Source organism: Typha latifolia, chromosome 10 (assembly GCF_019914945.1).
Source record: "Typha latifolia isolate L0001 chromosome 10, TyphaL0001v2, whole genome shotgun sequence".
Taxonomy (NCBI): domain Eukaryota; kingdom Viridiplantae; phylum Streptophyta; class Magnoliopsida; order Poales; family Typhaceae; genus Typha; species Typha latifolia.
The window spans coordinates 11,112,251-11,131,413 of NC_133095.1; the positions used below are offsets into that span (position 1 = coordinate 11,112,251).

Below are 19,163 nucleotides of genomic sequence, written 5' to 3' on the forward strand. Positions count from 1 at the left end.
AAATAGAATTCGGTCGATTTCATTTGAAAATTAATGGATTTAAAATAAAAATCATCTAATTTGTTGTTCCTAAAAAGGTAGAATTTTTATTTATTGAGAATGTAGAAATTCACTATGTTGCATTTTCCTATTTCATCTTAGGAAAGCTATTAAATCAGACCCTAAGGTTCTCTAAAACTTAGATTATATCACTAATATACCAACAAAATGTTTTGGAAGCTTTAAAAAACAAATTTCCAGGAGAACTAGTTCAGAAAGAAAGATGATTACAGGATGAACTGTTTGCATAGACTTATTATGCTAAATAAAAATCCATGTATACCAACAAGAATAAAACTTATGTACCTACCATGTCAAAAAGATTAAAAAATTTAAGAACTCTTGAAACTAAACTGTTCAGAAACAAAATTGTTAGTACTAGCAGAAGCAGCGGCAGCCGCAGCAAAGACAACCTCATTTTAGGCTATGATCATCGTCCACAGATAACAATCAAAATTGTGGCAATTGCAAGTATTACGAACGATCCAAAGATGTCTGCATTGACAGTGTTAGTCTGAGTCTGATTCTGAGTGCTCACTGAGTTACTCCCAGTTAAAGTCCCCGCAAGTCCTTGGAAGATATCTGACAGGTTGTTTACCATATCCAACACCATTAATTTAATGTTTTCAGTAAGATTGATAAAACCTCTGCATCGAAATGAATCCAGTGAAGTATGAGTTCTAGAGGAAGCCGTAAATTCTTCAGTATCTTCATCTCCTGTGTCCCTTTCACTTGCAATGTTACAAGTTCGAGAGTGAGCCATAGTTTCTTCTGTATCTTCATCTCCAGGGATGCTTTCACTTGCAATCTCACCTGACTCAGAATGGAGCACAGCTACTGCAAGAAAAGATAGTAGGAAACTTATTACTAATTATTCGTACGACGATGGAGAAATAATAAAATGGTGCTTACTGGGTTGATGTTTCTTGCAAAATTCCGAAACTTTTTCATTCTCCTTCACAGCATTCCAAACATTTTGATCTGAAGCAAGTGAAGCAACAACATCCTGCATTCCATGCCAGTAGGGTAGATGAAAAAACATTTTGAATGACCTTCTTTTAGCAGTATAAATAGAATAATTAACGACACAAGTTTTCTAAAGGAAAAGAAAATGAAAGAATAATAAAGTTCTGTTCTTTCTCTCTGGAGAAATCTTCTACTTAACTATAATTATCTTAAGGCTTCTCCTGAATATTTATATGATCCCTACTAAATATTTCAAGTGATTATATCTATGTTGATTAGGCAGAGATCTTAACGCTAGTTATCTCTACATTCTCTTTGTTACGTACAGAAATAGTTTTCTTTTGCCAGAATAACAAGACATTTTACCACAAAAAACTGATTAGAATGCTTTCAAGATCTGTCTTCTTTTCTCTGATTCATCTCTGTTAAAAATGTTCCATGAAACATAGAAAAGAAAGATTTCACAAACATAAAATGCTATAATCAGAAAAGATAAACAAAATGAACAAAGGCATAGCCAGACAATTTTATAGTGCACTTTGGGATGATGTATCACTACTCAGTTAACAGTGTTTTCAGCTGGCAAACAGAAGGGAAGAATGAGACTAGAACCTGAGCATCAGGGTTCTCTCTTAGCAATGTAAATGCCTGGATAATGTGATCTGGAGCTGCATAAACAATTTGTTGGCCTTCAGATATGGAAGCTTCGCTATCCGATGTTTCGAAGTGCTCACAATCTTTAATCTCTATAAGGGAAACCTTTGTGACAGGTGGAGCAAAGTATACCCTGAAAAATACCTCATTAAGACTTCATGGAGTAATATCACCACCATCTAACTTTCTTCTAAGATCCAACATACATCACAACACAATACAATGCTGAAATAGAACAGCACATAAGCATAGAATATCCAACTTCAATAGCAAGGATCATAATACACAAGCACAGGATCATAATATATCTGTGTGGGAAATTTTCTCTTTCAAAAAGTTATGAAAATCTTATAAGACGAATGTTCGACATTGTCAAAGTTATAATATTTATATAATCCAAAATTTATGTTCATATTGAAGCAAATCCATATATATGTGTCAACTTTTTCCCCTGGATATGAGTACAATTGAAATTTCTAAATAAATCCTAAAGATTGAAACCATAATTGTTTAATATGGATGCATATAGATAACAGATATCAGATGTATCTACATTAATTCGTAGCAGATTGAGATAATATACAAGAAATAGATTAGAGGCTCACAGAATATTTAAATATAATAATAAATACCGCATTGCTTCGGAACTAAAATAAAAAATTAATTTAAATATGGAACTTGTATAAAATATCATGAACCTAGACCGCGTTAATAGATTCTTCCATTAAGAAAACCAAAGGAATCTCCTCTCCGACTCCAATGCGCGAACGATTAGACTTAAAAAAGAGGAGCGTGATCAAGAACTCACTTCTCTGCGATATCTTTGAGATCCAAAGTCGCCTCCTTTGCCTCCTCAATCGTCGGCACGGACTCAAAAACTAACCTCTGGGGCGAAGCAATCATCTCTTCGAAGAGATCACTCTCCTCCTCCGACCCGCCGGCGAGCTCCCACTCATCGATCACCGGGGCCTCTACCTTCTCGCTCGCCGCCAGGGGAGCAAACCGGGCGGATATGGCGTCGGCCGATCGGTAACCGGCGATCATGGTTCGGATAACTCTTCTCCCTCCCATTACCTCTCTCTCCTTCTCCCTCTCTAAAACCCTAGATTGAAACTACCTCGGAAGGGCGAAGGGCAGAACTCAGAAGGGACGGGGCACCGATGGTCTTATAAAACATCAACCGACACGACTAGGATGAGGACACGTGTTCATAGTCGCCACTTGTGCGGCCCTGGCGGCTCGAAACTATCACCCGTATATGGACTCTGTATCGGATCGGATAAATATCAAAATCAATCACACTTTAGTTAGATAAATTCTCGGATAAGTTTCCATTTGAATCTTTTTATCTGATACGTTATTCCGTTGCGAAAGTTATTCCATAAGAATAGTTCTCACTTCCTCTTAATTGAGAATCTCGTTGGGGTTATCAGAAGGAACCTCAGCAAAAAGTTTTCCATTTATTTATTCGTATTTATTCTTTGATTATATTCTTAACAAGTTTGTTTACATGAAGCAAACGATGACATATATAACCTGGGACAAAAATCTAATTATATAATATTTTACTATGAATAATCTATTATATTAAGGCAAACGTTTTAATACCCCTTTAAAAATTATAATCTTATTCTAACGGCTATAATAGCTGAGTTATATTTGATTACATAAAAAAAAAGGGGTATATTAGTCAAGAAGATTTGATTATATGCGCCTTACTTTCGAATTACATATTATTTTCTTTCATTCCTCTTTTAGAAATAATTATACCTTAATTATAAGAAATATTATTTAATATTAAATAATTTAGATTTGATTCTTTGGAGTCAAAGAGATAAAATTTAATTAAACTTTAATCGAGTTAATTATAAAAAGATATCAATACCCTTATTGTGATATATATACATGTTAAAGATATATGTCTTTTACTTAATAATTTATTAATATAATTGTCAAAAAATAATGTGCAAGGTAATATGTTTAAAAAATAATAATTATCTATTTAACCGGTAATATCTTTTAAAGTTTTTGCATTCTTTTTATACCCTTGAGGATTTTAACAATTAGACTTTTATTAAACTGATAGATAAACAATTAACTCTACAGTATGAAAGAAGTGCTCTTATATTAATTCACTGTTTGCTCTGAAAGTTTGATTAGGTAACGAGAGTTTTTTATTTTATATTCTAACATTAAGTGAGTTAAAGTAGTATCGAGCTAGCCCGGACTATAATTCTTCGACACAATATTTTGTATTTGTTTTTAGAAAAGTGATATATCTGTTACCTAGATTTTAGCTAAGAAATACTCATTCAACATGTCTCTTTAACCATATAAGCATAATCTCATAGATTGGTGAGGGATAGCAAGGTTGCACTATTAGATGCGTAACAATATATCAATTTCAGACATCTGACGATTCTAGTTGCATCCGCTCAAATTTTCGAGCATGATTAAAGATGTTTTATGCATGTGATCAATTTGGCCATCAAGCATTCATCGACACACCTGGATTGACTCGCACAAGCTATCTTCACCAAATCTGAGGTCGAATTCCACTGGCGATGAGATTTAAACCTAGGGAGTTCCTGCCTCCATCCTTTGCCAATTGCCACTAGGCTACCACCTAGGTGGAAAATTTATTATGAAGTAACCCTCTACTTTCTAGAGAGTTGAAAATGTGGATTCTTGTGAGGTTTTAGCAATCATCTTACTATCTGGGCATTTGGTACAACAAAACTGGATTCATATGAAGTAACCCTCTACTTTCCAACTTTTCTCTCATCTTTTCTTCCAACTTTATTCACAAGTTCCTTGTTGCAAGTTACAATTCTCATTCTATTACTTTCTCACCACTAATTGTTCCTCTTTTGCCTGTATATAATACTTGCATTTTCTTATTGATGTACTTGAAGTACAGATCTGAGATGCATCTTAATGTTATCGCTAGTCAATGGAACAGGTTATTCTCTCTTCTCCAATGCTCTTCACTTCATGGATTGTATGGAGTTGAGAACCAATTTTTTCTTGGATCACTAGCTAAACCTGATGTAGTACTTTACATTGTTTTAAAGAATGAATTCATGTTCTAATGTTGGTTTTATATTCTTTCATGGCATTCTCTTTAACTTTCTTATAGGTAACAAGTGACAGAAGACTAGTAGAGTTGTGTTTCAGCAGCATAGCAGGATTAGATCAGTTTATTGTTTTAATAAAGTGTCGTAAATATAAACCTGTAACCTCAGGAATCTATGGCTGCAAGAGCTAGGTATCGATGCTCGTGTAGTACTAAATTTAGAAGATAATATTTGTTCTCTAAGCTTTGTGAGGAATCATGTCTTGAATTCAATAGACATGCGAAGCAAATCTCTGAATTAGTTTGCTGAACTAACATCATATTTCAGATCCACAATTGGAGAAGAAGGACAGCTCAAATTCACTGGCTTTTGCTATTCAGTGATTCAGAAGAAGATTTGAATATGTAAGTTAGATAATTTAAGTTGCACGGGGCGACATATACAATCCCCGCATGTGAAGAAGTTTCCATATAATGAAATTTATCATAATGCCAACCAAGAGTGAAAAAAAAAATAATTTAAATTTGCAGATGTGGAGATGAGTTAAATATTGGTGATGCTGAATATCGCGTATGCTTATGTAGTCATTAGGGGGGACACCATTGAGATGCAATTCAAGATAGACAAATAATTTAACATAGTTTCAGAATTCTCCGGTACGAAGAAATTTCTTTCTTTTTTCCCTGTAGACAGAAAATGTAATGAAATCAGTTGATGCGATGAATTGTCCTCTCTTTTCTGATGCTTTCTTCAACGTCTACATGAAGTGAGATCAAAGTTTTCACAATTGCTAACCCTATTATAGAAAATCAACTTGGTACACTAAACCTTGTTTGCTATACAAAAGTGCATTCTTACTATAAGTTATATGTGTCCCTGAATCAGATCTCAAGAATAAGATTCTATGATCTCATTGATTTGGTTATGCTAAGTGTAGCATAATGCTAACATTTTATATAGTTATTAGCAGTTGTCACCTGATTAGATCAGTGTATCATAAGCAGTGCCAACATATGAATGCTTACAAGTGAGCAACATAAGGAATCTTTGGCTGCAGAACTGCAAGTTGTTGCCTTTTTTTTACCGAAAACATGCTTCCTATGAATAATACTAAAGTTGGCCTTCCAAATTCGCTATGAGATTTGGTGAGGTAGCAATGCATTGATCTGTCCTTTGAGATCCATGCAGAACCAAAGACATTTTCAAATTTAGTATGTTAATGGATACTATCTTTCAGATCAAAACATAGAACATATAACTAATATTTACTGGTTTGTTTACTCACTTTGTTCAGAAGAACAGATAATTTGATCAAATATTTGGATAATTCAATCACACGAGGGGTTGATTGTCATGATGTCCTTGTCGACAAACACCAGACTTCACATGTGAAGAAGCTTCGGATGCATGAAATTAGTCGTTATGCCAACCAAAGATGAACTTATTTTAGATTTGCAGACATAGTGATGAGTTTTATATCAGCCATGCATGTGCTTAGTCATTGAAGGCCTTTGTCTCCTGTCCGAAGGGAGACATCGATGAGATGCTCTCCTGAAAAATAATGGATAAATCACTTGAATATGATACTAGGAAAAGATTTGAGCAAACTGTAGAAGAAATCAAATCATACATCAAGACTTAAGATTCTTCTCAATTAATAGGAGCTACTGACGAGTCTCTGGGAGAAAATTTGTTCAAGATAGAAAGACTGATAAAAAATATAGAAAGGATGTCCTGTTTCTTTTTCTTCTTCTTTTTTCTTTTGGGCTGGGAGGATCGTCTGGCAAATGAAATAAGAAATTATCTAAGGAGTCAGTCATTTGACTAGATCTTTGTGTAAAGTTTCCACTGATTGAGATCTGCAACATGGACAAAGAAGTCAATATCACAAGATCTGTTGCTATATGCCAACTAAGGTAGATTATTTATATGCACAAGTGGCATACATTTTGTAACATTCATCTTGAGCAGCTGAGATAATTGATACCAAAAAACATAATCTGATTTAAGTACTACTTACTCACATGATAAAAAAATTCCAGTAAAATTGGATAGTTAAAATCTTGACATAATCTTCAGCTGTTAGTAATTTTCCAAATTTCCTTGTATCTATTTACAAAAGTTTAACCTTGACAGCATTTGCATTTGGAGTACTTGAATCCATTTTAGCTCTATCTGTGCCAGAGTTTCACATTCCCAGACATTTCCCTTGCTTAAAATGCTCCTCTACTATTGTGATGGACAAGAGGTCCTGCTACTAACTCCAAGAGAAATTAATTGTTAATTCTTGTCATTAAGTTGAGAAACAGGTGTCACTTAATTAATTCCTCTTAATTATCAATAGGAAACAAGAGACAAGTCTGAGCACTACCACAGACCCACATTTGAAACTGTTCCCTCTCTTCAACTAATTAAATCATGGAATCCTTAAAGAACTTATCAAATTTTACAGGAAATCTCAATGAGGCATCTCTATAAAAGGCCACATCTCTCCCTCTCTTTCTTTTCATATCATCAAGTTCCATTTATAGCTCCAAAGCAAACCTTCTACCTCTCTTTGTAGTCTTCTTCTCTCAAAAGTTGGAAGACTTTTATATATATCTATCAAGCCATGGCTCATTTGCTTCTAGTTTGCTTGGTTGCTGCTAATCTTTTCGCAACTCTTGCAATGGCACGGCAATTTCCTGCCATTGTTCGAACCACTGCAATCCAGCTTGATAGACCAACTGTGGCTAATCCACCTTCTTCTTCTGGTTTGCATTCAACTGCTATGGAGTTGAGACTCGCAGGCTCACCGCATAGCTCTCGACATGCAAGGCAGCGACCATTTGACAAGACTCTTGCTGGAGGAAAGATCATACTTGGTGGACTGGCAGCTGCTATATTTGCTGCTGTATTCTGCTACATTCGCATCACTAAGCGCAGAAGTGTGGAGCAAAAATCTTAAACTTATAAAATTTTCTACTATTTTTTTCCTTCTTTTTTATGCAGATATTATGTTAAACAAATCATACACCTCTTTTGGGTGTCAAAGAAATAGTTAATTGTGACTAAATAAAGATTTTTCTTATCAAATTCTGTTGTGTACTCTCTGAAGTTCTCTCATATCTGAAAACAGTTTATCACTCTGAAAAGCATCAATCCACAACTAGTAGCTCTTATCACCATGAGTAGGATTTGTAATTTAACTCAAAAGAAGTATATGCATAGATCATATTTACTGATATCTCAAGACAAATCCAGTCAATTTCAGTATCTTTCATAGCATCTAGCATTTGAATGGACTATAAATTTGTCTTTGTCATCCTATTGGAATCCACCACTACCTAATAGGGCCTTTCTGTACTCTATTAGTGCAAGACACTGAACTTCTGAACTGATAGCAACTTAACTGAGATAACCATGTACTAGTTCTTCATCCTTATATAAAGAATATTAGGTGACATGTTTCTATACCATCCAACCTCATTAGGGTCAATTGCTCTTTTTCATGACTTGCTTCTCTTGGTGGTTGCTGATCTCTTGGTCACTCCTTCATTGGCATGACAAATTTCACAAGTAGAGCAAGCCAATTCAGTTGAGCTTGTCATGGGCAACTCATTTTCATCTAGTCTGGAGCACCGCAATGAAATCGTGATTCTTTCGATGAGTCAATTGCCGCAGGAGCAGTGATTCTAAGAGGGTTTGCTACTGCTGTTATTGCTGCAGTTTTTTGCTACATTCGCGTCACTAAGCAAAAAGTTGAAGAGCAAGCATACAAATCAATATTAAGTGAAATAAAGAAAAATAAAATGTACTTATAGAAAATGAATAGATTATAATCATGTAAAAGAAATAATGTTTGAATGTAGAGTGTAAGATGGTTTCATCATTGATCAATAAATTTGATTGTAGTTCTTTGTTACTGCATCTTTTCCTTACTCTAAACATTTCTTCTTTTCATCTACTTTTTGCACTTCTTCCATCTCAGGAAAAAGAAAGATTACTTCAACTGTGGATGCTGACATGATTCAAAGTTCTTGCTGACTTAGTGACTACTCAAACAATGAAAATGGGCAGTTACACAAATTAGCCATGAAAGTTTCAGGAGTAAATATTTGTTATAGGTTACTGTGATCTTGCAATTAGACAAATTAGCCATCTACCCATCACATACTTTGCTCAGATTGGTACTTTTGTTCTGTCTTAAAGTAGACATACAGGAATCAAGGTGGAAGTAGTATCTCACAAACGAGAGATTAAGAAAAGGATAGATTTCTTTCTCTCATGCCAAGAAGTCAAGCTGGCATTCAAGAGGAAAGCAAAGCAGGAATCATCCAACATTGCAGCATTTGATGATTATGCAATGGCTCCAATGCATCTTGAGGCATGTAACTTTGGAACTAATTTGGAACAACATTTGGTTGAAGTAACGACTGTTAAATATAAAACATAAAAATTACTATTTTCTAACAGTTTAAACTATTAGAGCAGTTGGTGATTTGACATGGTATCAAAACACAAGTCCAAATAAAATATAAAATTTTCACCCATTTAAATTAAGTATATTTTTTTTGTCAAAACGTTACAACCCAGAGAATATAAATATAAAAATTACTATTTCCTTAACAATTAGCTTGAAGAAGTTGGTGAGTTAACACCACCAAGGCAACAACTCAAACTCAGTTCCATGGCATGTCTGGATAACATGTATGCAGCTTGTTCACACTCTTTTATGATGGCATGGTCCTAATTCAAGAAAACTTTGGGTTGGAGGCCAATTGTTTTGACATGAAGAGAAAGCTATCAAGAGAGAAAAATAAGGGATAAGTAGTGTAACATGATAAATTTTAGACCCTATATAGATCATTTTACTTTTATTTAAGAAGAAAGAGAAAAGAAAAGGTGAAGGTAAAATAATTATTTGATATTTTTCATCAACGCACTTACTGAAATTATCCCTATAAAATATAGCAAGAAAACATGGTCCTGATGGATTTGAAGGTTGCAAATATCATAGGCGACTTTATCACGATCTAGTAGTTAAAGACAACCTAAGAATCCCTAAGGGCGTGAGAAGCAACAATCACTGATAAATGTCGTTGAAAGTACGGGTGTAAAGGAGCTAAGCTTGAGCGAGCTGGACCCAGCTCAGCTCAGCTCAACAGCATTTTACCCTGGCTCGGCTTGGCTCGATAGCTCGATTCGAGCTTGAGAAACTCAGCTCAGCTTGACCTAAGCCCAACTCGACGAGCCTTGAGCTCGGCTAGCCAGCTCGTGAGCCGAATGGGCGGGGTATATTTATCATGGGCTTTGTAGTTAAGTATGAGGAAAAAACTAAATTTTAAAAAATTTAAATTGAAGCTTGCAACAAACTTATAATCATAAATAAATAATAAATCAAAAGCACTAATAACTTACCAGCAAGTAACAAGTAAAAAATACTCCTACAAAGATTACAAAGATAAAGTTGCGGTGGTCCAATGGAGAAGATGAGTTACAGTGATCCGATGGAGAATACTTGTCTTTTGGCCGTCACGCCTTCGCGGCGATGATCGCCGTCGATGCCTCGATGGTGAAGAAGGCGAAAAGTCACCTTTGGTGACTAGAGAAGATGGTGGAGAAGAGGTAGTGACCGGAGAAGATGGTGGAAAAGAGGGTTTGGGTGAATGGGTGGTGCGGTAGAATAAAAAATCTAGAGAGAAAGCTAGGGCTTTCTCCCTATTTATACATATCCTATCAACCGTTGGATCTAAGATCCAACAGTTATAAATCATATATATATATATAATCGAGTCTAATCGAGCCGAGCTTGAACAAACAAGTTCGAGCCTGATTTTTAGGCTCAACTCGGCTCATTTAGAGCTCGAGCCGAGTTCGAGCCGGACTCTTATCGAGCTGAGCCTGCAAACCTCACGAGCCCACGGGCTTTTTTGACAGGCCTAGTTGAAAGGCCCTGTAGACTTACAACAAATCTACAACAAAGTAGGAAAAAAAACACTAAAGCCTAAAGACAGAATGGACCACCTCTCACCGGAGAAGCAGGCATGGAGAGGGAGGAGTACATACACGGCCTGAGGTGGGGTCGGCTCCCTCACTCGCCTTCCCCTATCCACACCTCGCTTACAGTGAGATTAGATCACCTGAAATACACACATACCACACTTTCATAATACAAAATTCGAATACCGTCGTACAAAGACTATATGCTGGAGTGAGATGGTATGCTGAGATTCCAATCTTCTCTTGAGATGAATACAATTCTCATGATCGCCCTCTCTTCTTGATCTCTTTGATATCTTCTAGTTGTGGACTTCTTTCACTTTGAGGACACATTAATTCTTCACTGATGATGCATATTGTATGTGATAAAAAAGAACTGGCCATGGTTGCCTAGATTTGGCTAAGTTCTTCATATTGGCCATTTCAATTTGTTCTTCTTTGCCTTTTGGCCAAATTCACTGCATTCGTATTAAGTGAATTAGCTAACCCTACTTGCCAACCAGGTCAAAAGTCTATGCATGAAAAGTTGATTTAATGGGGGGCAAGCTCACATATAGATAGCATCTGTCCTGCAATAAATGCAGAGTTTCAGTACATTTTCTTGCCTTGGATACTCTGCTCTAGGAAACCACAACCCTTGGCAGCAATCTCTATCTTAGACAATCAACAGCATATATTCCCCATCCTAGGTTGTATTATTTGCAAGTCTTATAACAAACAAGAAGTAGGCATGAAACTACTGTAAAGCCTGCACCAGCTTCCAGAGGCCCATAGAAATAGCAAAGTGGTCAGTATACCAAGAGTAGTTATGCCTAATTGCCTATTTTATGATCCCTAGTCCTTTTTAAACAAATTATTACCCATGGTTGTACTTTTATCATAAAATATCACATTGATACTGTATAAAAACAAACAATGCCTTTTTACAACTTAATTACATGTAATTAAATTGCAAAAAGCCCCAAACCCACAAGGTTGTTTTACAAATACAAACTTATAAACACTGACATGTTAGTATTTTATTTCCCAATGGAACATTCTAATGTAGGAGATACCATCTCATCACCGGCCAAGCCATGTTCATGTGAAAGGTGCTGTAGGCTTGTAGTTTCTCCTCTTACAAATGCTAAAGATTGGCACACGATTCAACTCAAAACTGAGATTGGTTTAATTTACTGACAGCAGCATCTTAAACACAACTTTAGGCAATGGACTGGAAAGGCCAAGGGGGGGAGGGGGGGAGGGGGGATAGAAGGCAACCAAACTATGATTCGAATGCACATTTTAATTCCAAATTCCCATTTACAGCATAAAGTTTCAGGCAGAGAAAGGAAGACAGGTGGAAGGAAAACTGGCTCAGAGTAGTTTGGATTCTACTCTGATCTCTGCAACTGTAGACCTTCCTCTCTGCCAAGGAGCCCTGCAAAAGATACCAGAGCACTTGGTCAGCTAGCAGAAATAGGCTTGAAGAACCACTCAATTAATTGTTGAGGCAAACAGAGGAAGAACCCAAAAATAGAGAGATGGATAACTGTGCAACAGAAGAAAGGGTGGCTTGGGGACTAAGAGAAAAAGTTGCAGAAAGATTGCATATAGAGAATGGCATCTATTGTTGGAAAATATGGTGAAGTTATACTAATCTATAGTTGGAAAGTATTAATCATAACATCAAACAAGGCAGTGGATAATCACAGTCATAATACATCAAGAAAGTAATGATGATCTTACCTTCGATTGGAAAAATTCTTCCCCTTACTCACAGATGAAATCATCAGAAACCAAACAAATTGAAAGAAAAACTAGTTGGAGGAGGTGACAAAAGTGTAAAAAAGAAGGCTTCAAGCTCATTAATTGCATGCAAGAAAGGCCAACTAATTGAAAGCCGAAAGCAACAGGAGGGGAAGAGAAACACCATAGAACACACAAATCCTATCCAAAATTAACCAACTTTATCACTTTTGATCAATAGAAAGAGAATAGAAACAGACCAGCATTAAATGCCCTTCTCCAATCGTAAATAACCAAATGAAGTTAAAATCGAAACAGAACAAAAGAACCCTTCTACAGAACACACAAATCCAATCCAAAAGCAACCAAAGGTACCATCTTTAATCTAAAACCCGACAAGAACAAAAGAAGCCCGTCTATCAAGATCGAAACTTTACACGACATCCTCACCTTCTCCCGGGAACAAAACGGCCTTCTCCCCCTCCGGCTGGCAATCCGGCGGCTCCTCGAAAACCGAGCGAGATAGCCTCTTATGCGCGAGCCCAATATCAAACAGGATAACACCAGAGCTGGGATCCGCTACAAGGATCCCCTTAACGGGAAGCCACACGAAGAGTTCCTCCTGCGACAGCCCCTCCACGCCACGCAGCTCGCCAAAGCTAAGGTTTCCGCGCACCACCTGGTCGAAGAGGGCGAGGTCCCCGTCGTACTTGGCGTAGCAGGGGCGATCGAGGCGGACGTCGAGGAGGCCCGTGTCCTGGTCCAGCGCGAAGGACTCGACCGCCTTGGGAAGGAGCCCACCGGGGAGGCCATGCGCTCGGAGGAGGTCATGGATCGAGCCAACGGCGGTGGCGCCGGCGAGGGGGGAGATGAGGCCAAGAAGGGCTACAAGTGAGAAGAGAGGAGGAAGGAAAGGGAAAGGTGAGACCTTTCCCATCGGAAAGAGATGGGATTGGTGGATTTTAGGAGGAATAGAGAGTAAAATAGAGATTCTTAAGCGGGGATCGAGGAGTCTCTACGAGAGGAGAGAGGAGAGAGGAGAGAGGAGATGGAAGAGGGAATAAAAATTTAGGGTTTGCGAAGTTGGTCGATGAGAAGGAAATGGCTAAAATATTCATGTGAGTGGGAGCCACCAAGTTGATGACGGATAGCAAAGGGGGAGAGGAGTTTTGAATTGGGACGGGGAAGGTATTGCCTGAGACCGGTGAAATGACCTAAATACCCTTCTTCACTTTTTTTTTTCATTTTACATCCTACATTATGTTTTTATTTCATTTCACTATTTTCAATTTGATCCTTATAGTTTTTAGAATAGATTTTCCAGAGAACACTTTAGAGAGAGAAACAAAAAGGTAGAATTAAAAACAGGAAAAGTTAGGGTTTTTTTTACAGAAATATTTTTTCAAATCTAACTAGCGCATTAAAACTCCACGACTGTAGGGCGTACATGCAAATAAGAAACTTGGGAGGGGCTTACATTATAAAACCCCCCCCCCCCCTCCCCCAAAAAGTTACGAATATTGAGCGAGGGTATTATGGTCAATTCATGCGTGAAATTTAATTCTGGGCCCCACTTGTGGCTTAACAAATGGCGTTTTTTGTTTATTTATTTTATTTACTTTTATATTTATTCCCTTTTTCTTAGGTTGCCTTCTATTTTGGCAGGTTTGGCGTTTGATTCATGTAGAAGGGGTGGAAGAGGAATCGTGTCAGCTAAAGTCTACAGTGGCAGTGCAGCAGAATGGAAGAAGAAATTACAAAGCTTTATAAGCTTTTGATGCAAATTGCAAAGAAGAAGAGGCATCTCAAACTCTTTGAGTTTAATTTCTTTTTTTTTTAATTCTTAATATCAAAAGAGATCTATTTTATTCTATCTGTCAGTAAAATATTGATAAGATAGAGATACCAACAAATTCAGTATTTATATCTGTAAGTTACCGAAATAAAATTTTATTAGCAATTTATTTATTTTTTAAATTATATGAATTACTAATAGATACGCGAAAGAAAATTTAATATTTATTTGATTTTGATCCTTGTGGAAGACTCTATATTAGATCAGTACGCTGATACCTATAAATAGTGTGTCTCATATATAAAAAGAGAAAAACTGAACTTGTTAGTTTTTTCTCTTCCTAGATAAAACACAGATAAATTTAGTATTTTTACTAACAGCTATAGTAAAATATACCCATTTTAGTATTGAATTTGAGGATCGATTTATTTCGATAAAAAAAAATTTAGAAGAAAATTAGTTTGATAAAAAAACTCTCTCAACTCTCTCAATGGGTGGAACCCTCAATTGAACCCCAGCATCACTCATTTATCATTTCACTTCACAAGACTATTGTCTATTGAGACTTTATTTGTAATTTATGAAAACTACTATGTAATAACAATAATTGCACATCAAACAATATACCCAGATAATTAAGTAGCAAACTTATTTGCTAAGGCTCCATTGAGTTTTTAGACCCCACTAAATTGGGTTCCAGAACTCCTAATTTGGTTCAGTAACTAAACATATTTTTTTTCTTTTTTATATCTAATCAAGTTCATTCTGAAAAAAAAAAAAAATATTAAGAAATGAGACCGACCGGTTAAGTTCGGAGCTTAATCTCAAACCAAACAAGACCTAAATATATAGATTCTAGTCAATATTGAATCTACGAGCAAAGAGATAATATAATGTTTTAGAGCTACAACTAAAAATAAAACTCTTATTAAAGAAAAAAAAATGTTGTTAAGAGCCAAGGAATAAGTAATTGGCAATCTTTGCAAAGTAATTATGTGAAGACAAAGTATGCTCCACTTGTGGTTGGTATATAATAATGGTGGTTACCACCTTGAATGCTCCTTTAAACAAAGGCCTGCCCTAATTATCTTACTGCGAAAGTTGTCCCCAATGCACTTGAGATCTTTAATTGATCCTGTCTGTCTGAAAGATTTACCACCAATTTTACATAAATGGTTCTACAGCATGCTTTATACTTTTCTTCATAATAAACTTTGTTTTACTTTTATCAATACCCATAAATGAGTATTTATCATTCTACATCATAATTTTATTTTATTATTTTAAAAATATTATGTAAGAATAAATTTGTAGTTGAGGGTTAGGGTTGATAATTTTGTAATGTTTATATATTAATTACCAACGATGGCCGTGCCCCAGTCACGGGCCATGTCGCCCACCGATCTAGATCCGCAATTTAAGTTTTAACCGATCTCTCTCTCTCAATTTCTCTCTCACTCTCTCTCGGTCTCTCCTTCTTCCTCGGGCTAGGGCACCCGACGGCAACGGCGATTAGCGACAGCGATGGCGACGACGATCGGCAACGGGTAGCTCGACAACGAGATCGACGGCGAGGGCGCAACTATTAGGAGGGGTGCCCCTCGTTCCATGTGCCGGTACACTGCCGGCACGGCCATCCATGTTAATTACTATCATTTTCATACTACTCTCAAATTATTATTGATAACTAAACATCAAAGTAGTAAACAAAACCCAAGTTGCTATCATATTACTCTAATATAATCTTCTGGATGTAAGAACTGGTTGTTGTTTAGTTAGAAAGCCAAATTACTTTGGAAAAAGAAAACATTTAAGCCTCGAGAAATGTGAGATGCTAACCAACAAAAAAAAAATCTTTATATTTCTTCTTAGGTTCCACATCTTATGTGGCACAAAATAAATAAATAAAAGTATATAAAATCTCATGTGGTAATTAAAAATTATCCTTTTTTTATGCTCCCAATTTCTCTAATGATACGCCTCAAACATCAATCATTGAGTCCTCTAATTTATTTAATGCATTCACGAGCTAAGCATGTCATAGTTATTGTTTTGGGGAGTGAAAGAGAGGCCGGATCTTTTACAACCCCAGGTTGTAGGAAATTTGGTGCCTTGAGTATGTGTCAAAAATATTAACTTATAATTAGGAAGGAAAAACCCTAAATGCTATCTAATTCGTTATGAATTTGATTATCAAAGAAATTGCCTATGATTTATTTTAATTTTCTTCTCTAAAGTTCTTGAAAATTGATATGGTTCAGCCCGATCTAGTCACTCATTGGGGGACATTAGATTCACTAAGTCGAACCTAATAATCATATGAAATTTTTATTGTACTACTCGTAGTCTTAGGCTAATGCATTCAAACGTCTAAAAAGAGTTGTTCAAATGCCTTCCACTTTCTTGTGGAATAAATGGTATGGGGCTGGAGTATTCGAAAGCTAGGAAGAGTCATTTGAAGGGTCTCACATCGCTTGAATCAAGAGTGCAAAATTAAAGTTTGGACAAATTGGTAAAATGCCCCATGGGGTTGTTTGAACGATCGACATCGAGGTCATTTCGTGTTAGGGTTAATTTGAATGTTTTTAAATTTCTGACTAATTTTTAAAAATATGGAAGGCAACTAGTTTGAGATTATTGAAGATTATTATACCTTTCTACCTTCATCCAGCTCTAATCTCCTTCTCTACTCTCTCAATCTTCTTTCTTTCTCATTCTCTCAAGATAGGTTGTCATTCTCTTTAAGGTCATCATCCTCCCTCCCTCCTTGATTGTCGTACTTTCTTAAACCTAGAGAGTCGCCTTCTCCTCTCGCATTTTCCCCTCTCATTTTCAAATCCACAATTTCCACTATCATTTGTGCTATCCTTCCATTCGTTGCCACTATCACCTTCACTATCTATCCACCAATATAACTCATCCTAATCAAGAGACATAATAAGAATTTTAAGTTGTTTTAGACCAAGTATGTTTAAGCATATTTTTCGAGGAAAATTAAGAATATATTAGAAATGTCTTGAAATGTGAGTATCATTTTAATTTTAATGAAATGAAAAAGTGAAAAATATTTATTTTCTTATAAAAATTTAGTGTGTGGCATACAAATAATAGCAAAATAATATTATTTAATTTATAAATATAAATATAAGTTATTTAAAATTATAATTTTGAGAAATTTAAATTTAGACTTTTTTTTTGTCTATCTCCTCTGTCATCTTTAAACCTAGCTAAAAATAATAGTGCTCAGTTATCCAAAGCGGCTAGGAGTGCCTAACCAAGTTTAAAGACTAGCCTTTAAGCTCAAAACCAAATGCCATCTTAGGTACTTAAATTTTCCAATAACTTATGATACTATAAAGTTTTCCTTATGGATGACTAGGAAAATATTAAAAAAGAGAGAAAAAAATTATAATTCATTTATGGTAGTTTGGCTCAATTTTAATTTGGATATTGGAGCTAATGAATTATCATTAGTTCTGGATGAAAAATCTAATAGTTAGCAAATTCATTTAGACCAGATAGATAGATAGTAATTTAGCCAAAGAAAAGAAAAAGGAAGAACTGGTAAGTTAACTATGAAAGTACCACAATCATTTACCATAAAGAACCTAATCAGTACCACCTTTAAATAATGTGGGATCTTTGATCCTGTGGGAGAAGGTTTAAATTGTTAGAAAGTAAAAGCTGGAGGAGCCTCGCACTAGCTGTGGAAAGGGAAAGGAAAGAGGGTAAGTTGCAGTGGACCAATTTATATTTGCTTGGTTGCCAACCAAGATGGTACATCTCGTGCACTTGTCTCCCGATATCCCCTCATTATTTGTACGCATGAATGCGTGCTCTGCTGCACATTTACATTCCACAGAGTTAACGATATATATATATATATATAGAGAGAGAGAGAGAGAGAGAGAGAGAGATTAATTTCCATCCATTTTCAAAACAGGAAACAGAGGAAACAGAGGAAACAGAGCAAGAACAAGTGGGAGACAAGATAGGATGAAGAAGATAGACCCAACAGTGTCGGGCATGCAGCAGGCTTAGCTAAGTCTAGGTTTGGTTTGAGCAATCTTGATCATATTGTAAGAGTATTCAGTCAACCATTGGGTCTGAGATTTGGACAGATAGGCCCAGAATCCACTCCAATTAGGGCTTTGGGCTTTCCCTCTTCGCTCTCATTCTGGGCTACGCCGGGTGTGCCGTTTGTCTTTAGTAGACACATTCATAATAATATTGCTTTAGCTCAGGAATTAGCTTATTTTTTACTGCACTTGAGGTTCAAGGATAATATTATTACGATCAAAGTTGACATCAATTAAATTTGGGCAATGGTTAATATGAGTTTCTAAAACCTTTTGTAGACTAGATTTTTAGTTGCATCTCCTCCCCCTCCTTTGCTATTTTGACCAATGATTATCCTTCTAACTGCTTTCCTCTTATCTATTCTTGCTTCTAAATTTTTTTACCTCCTCCTATGAAGGAAGCTAGTTTGAAAAAATGACATCCAACCTTTTAAATTTAGAGATGAGTGCTAGTTAGTCACTTTATGGATATGGATGACTTATTAATCCATATAAAATATAGTAACACTTGTTGTTATATTCTCCTGCATATTTTCAATATTTATGAGAGGATAACCAATATGAGAATTAATTTATCAAAATTTGAGTTCTTTTATGCCTTTGTGCTCTCCATTATGCGGAGAATAAATCTTTTTTGCATCCTTCGTATGGCTGGAGGTACCTTTTCTTTTAAATACTTAGGAGCTAAAATCTCATCGAGGAGAGTGCTCATTCAAGAATATATAGAATTCCTAGTTAGAGTTGAATCTAACTTAGCAGATTGAAAATGCATCTTATTGTCTAAGTTGCGCGCACGACATTCATTAACTTAGTACTTAACTCTATATTAGTTTATTTTCTTAG

At 36.0% G+C, this 19,163-nt stretch overlaps 2 protein-coding genes and 1 long non-coding RNA gene across 4 annotated transcripts; 1 reads left to right on the top strand and 2 right to left on the bottom strand.

Annotated features, from left to right (window-relative positions):
* Window positions 1–210: 210 nt before the first annotated feature.
* LOC140795903 (uncharacterized) lies at window positions 211–2,797 on the bottom strand. 2 transcript variants are annotated; one of them, XM_073148714.1, is made up of 4 exons: window positions 2,468–2,797; window positions 1,618–1,792; window positions 952–1,045; window positions 211–873 (listed from the first exon to the last, which is right to left on the bottom strand). In XM_073148714.1, the coding sequence occupies exons 1-4, from the start codon at window positions 2,728–2,730 to the stop codon at window positions 470–472; spliced, it is 936 nt and encodes a 311-aa protein (XP_073004815.1). In that variant the 5' UTR covers window positions 2,731–2,797; the 3' UTR covers window positions 211–469. The 2 variants fall into 2 exon arrangements, with proteins under 2 accessions (XP_073004815.1, XP_073004814.1); XM_073148713.1 differs by having other exon boundaries at window positions 211–876.
* Window positions 2,798–3,924: 1,127 nt separating this feature from the next.
* LOC140796830 (uncharacterized) lies at window positions 3,925–5,231 on the top strand. The gene is made up of 2 exons (XR_012110542.1): window positions 3,925–4,927; window positions 5,064–5,231. It is a non-coding gene; the product is annotated as an uncharacterized lncRNA (long non-coding RNA).
* A 6,353-nt stretch (window positions 5,232–11,584) lies between these two features.
* LOC140795892 (uncharacterized) lies at window positions 11,585–13,531 on the bottom strand. Its single transcript, XM_073148690.1, has 2 exons — window positions 12,897–13,531; window positions 11,585–12,138 (listed from the first exon to the last, which is right to left on the bottom strand). Exons 1-2 carry the CDS (start codon window positions 13,381–13,383, stop codon window positions 12,092–12,094), a joined length of 534 nt encoding a protein of 177 aa, XP_073004791.1. The 5' UTR covers window positions 13,384–13,531; the 3' UTR covers window positions 11,585–12,091.
* Between the last annotated feature and the right edge of the window lie 5,632 nt (window positions 13,532–19,163).

Bases quoted from the DNA above. Each gene is read 5' to 3' on its own strand.
- LOC140795903 (XM_073148713.1), bottom strand. From the start codon at position 2,730: ATGGGAGGGAGAAGAGTTATCCGAACCATGATCGCCGGTTACCGATCG. The intron at 1,793-2,467 runs GTGAGTTCTTGA...GGTATTTTTCAG, and splicing joins CTCAAAGATATCGCAGAGAA to GGTATACTTTGCTCCACCTG. The intron at 1,046-1,617 runs GTTCTAGTCTCA...CATGGAATGCAG, and splicing joins GAGAGAACCCTGATGCTCAG to GATGTTGTTGCTTCACTTGC.
- LOC140795892 (XM_073148690.1), bottom strand. From the start codon at position 13,383: ATGGGAAAGGTCTCACCTTTCCCTTTCCTTCCTCCTCTCTTCTCACTT. The intron at 12,139-12,896 runs GTGAGGATGTCG...TATCTTTTGCAG, and splicing joins CGTTTTGTTCCCGGGAGAAG to GGCTCCTTGGCAGAGAGGAA.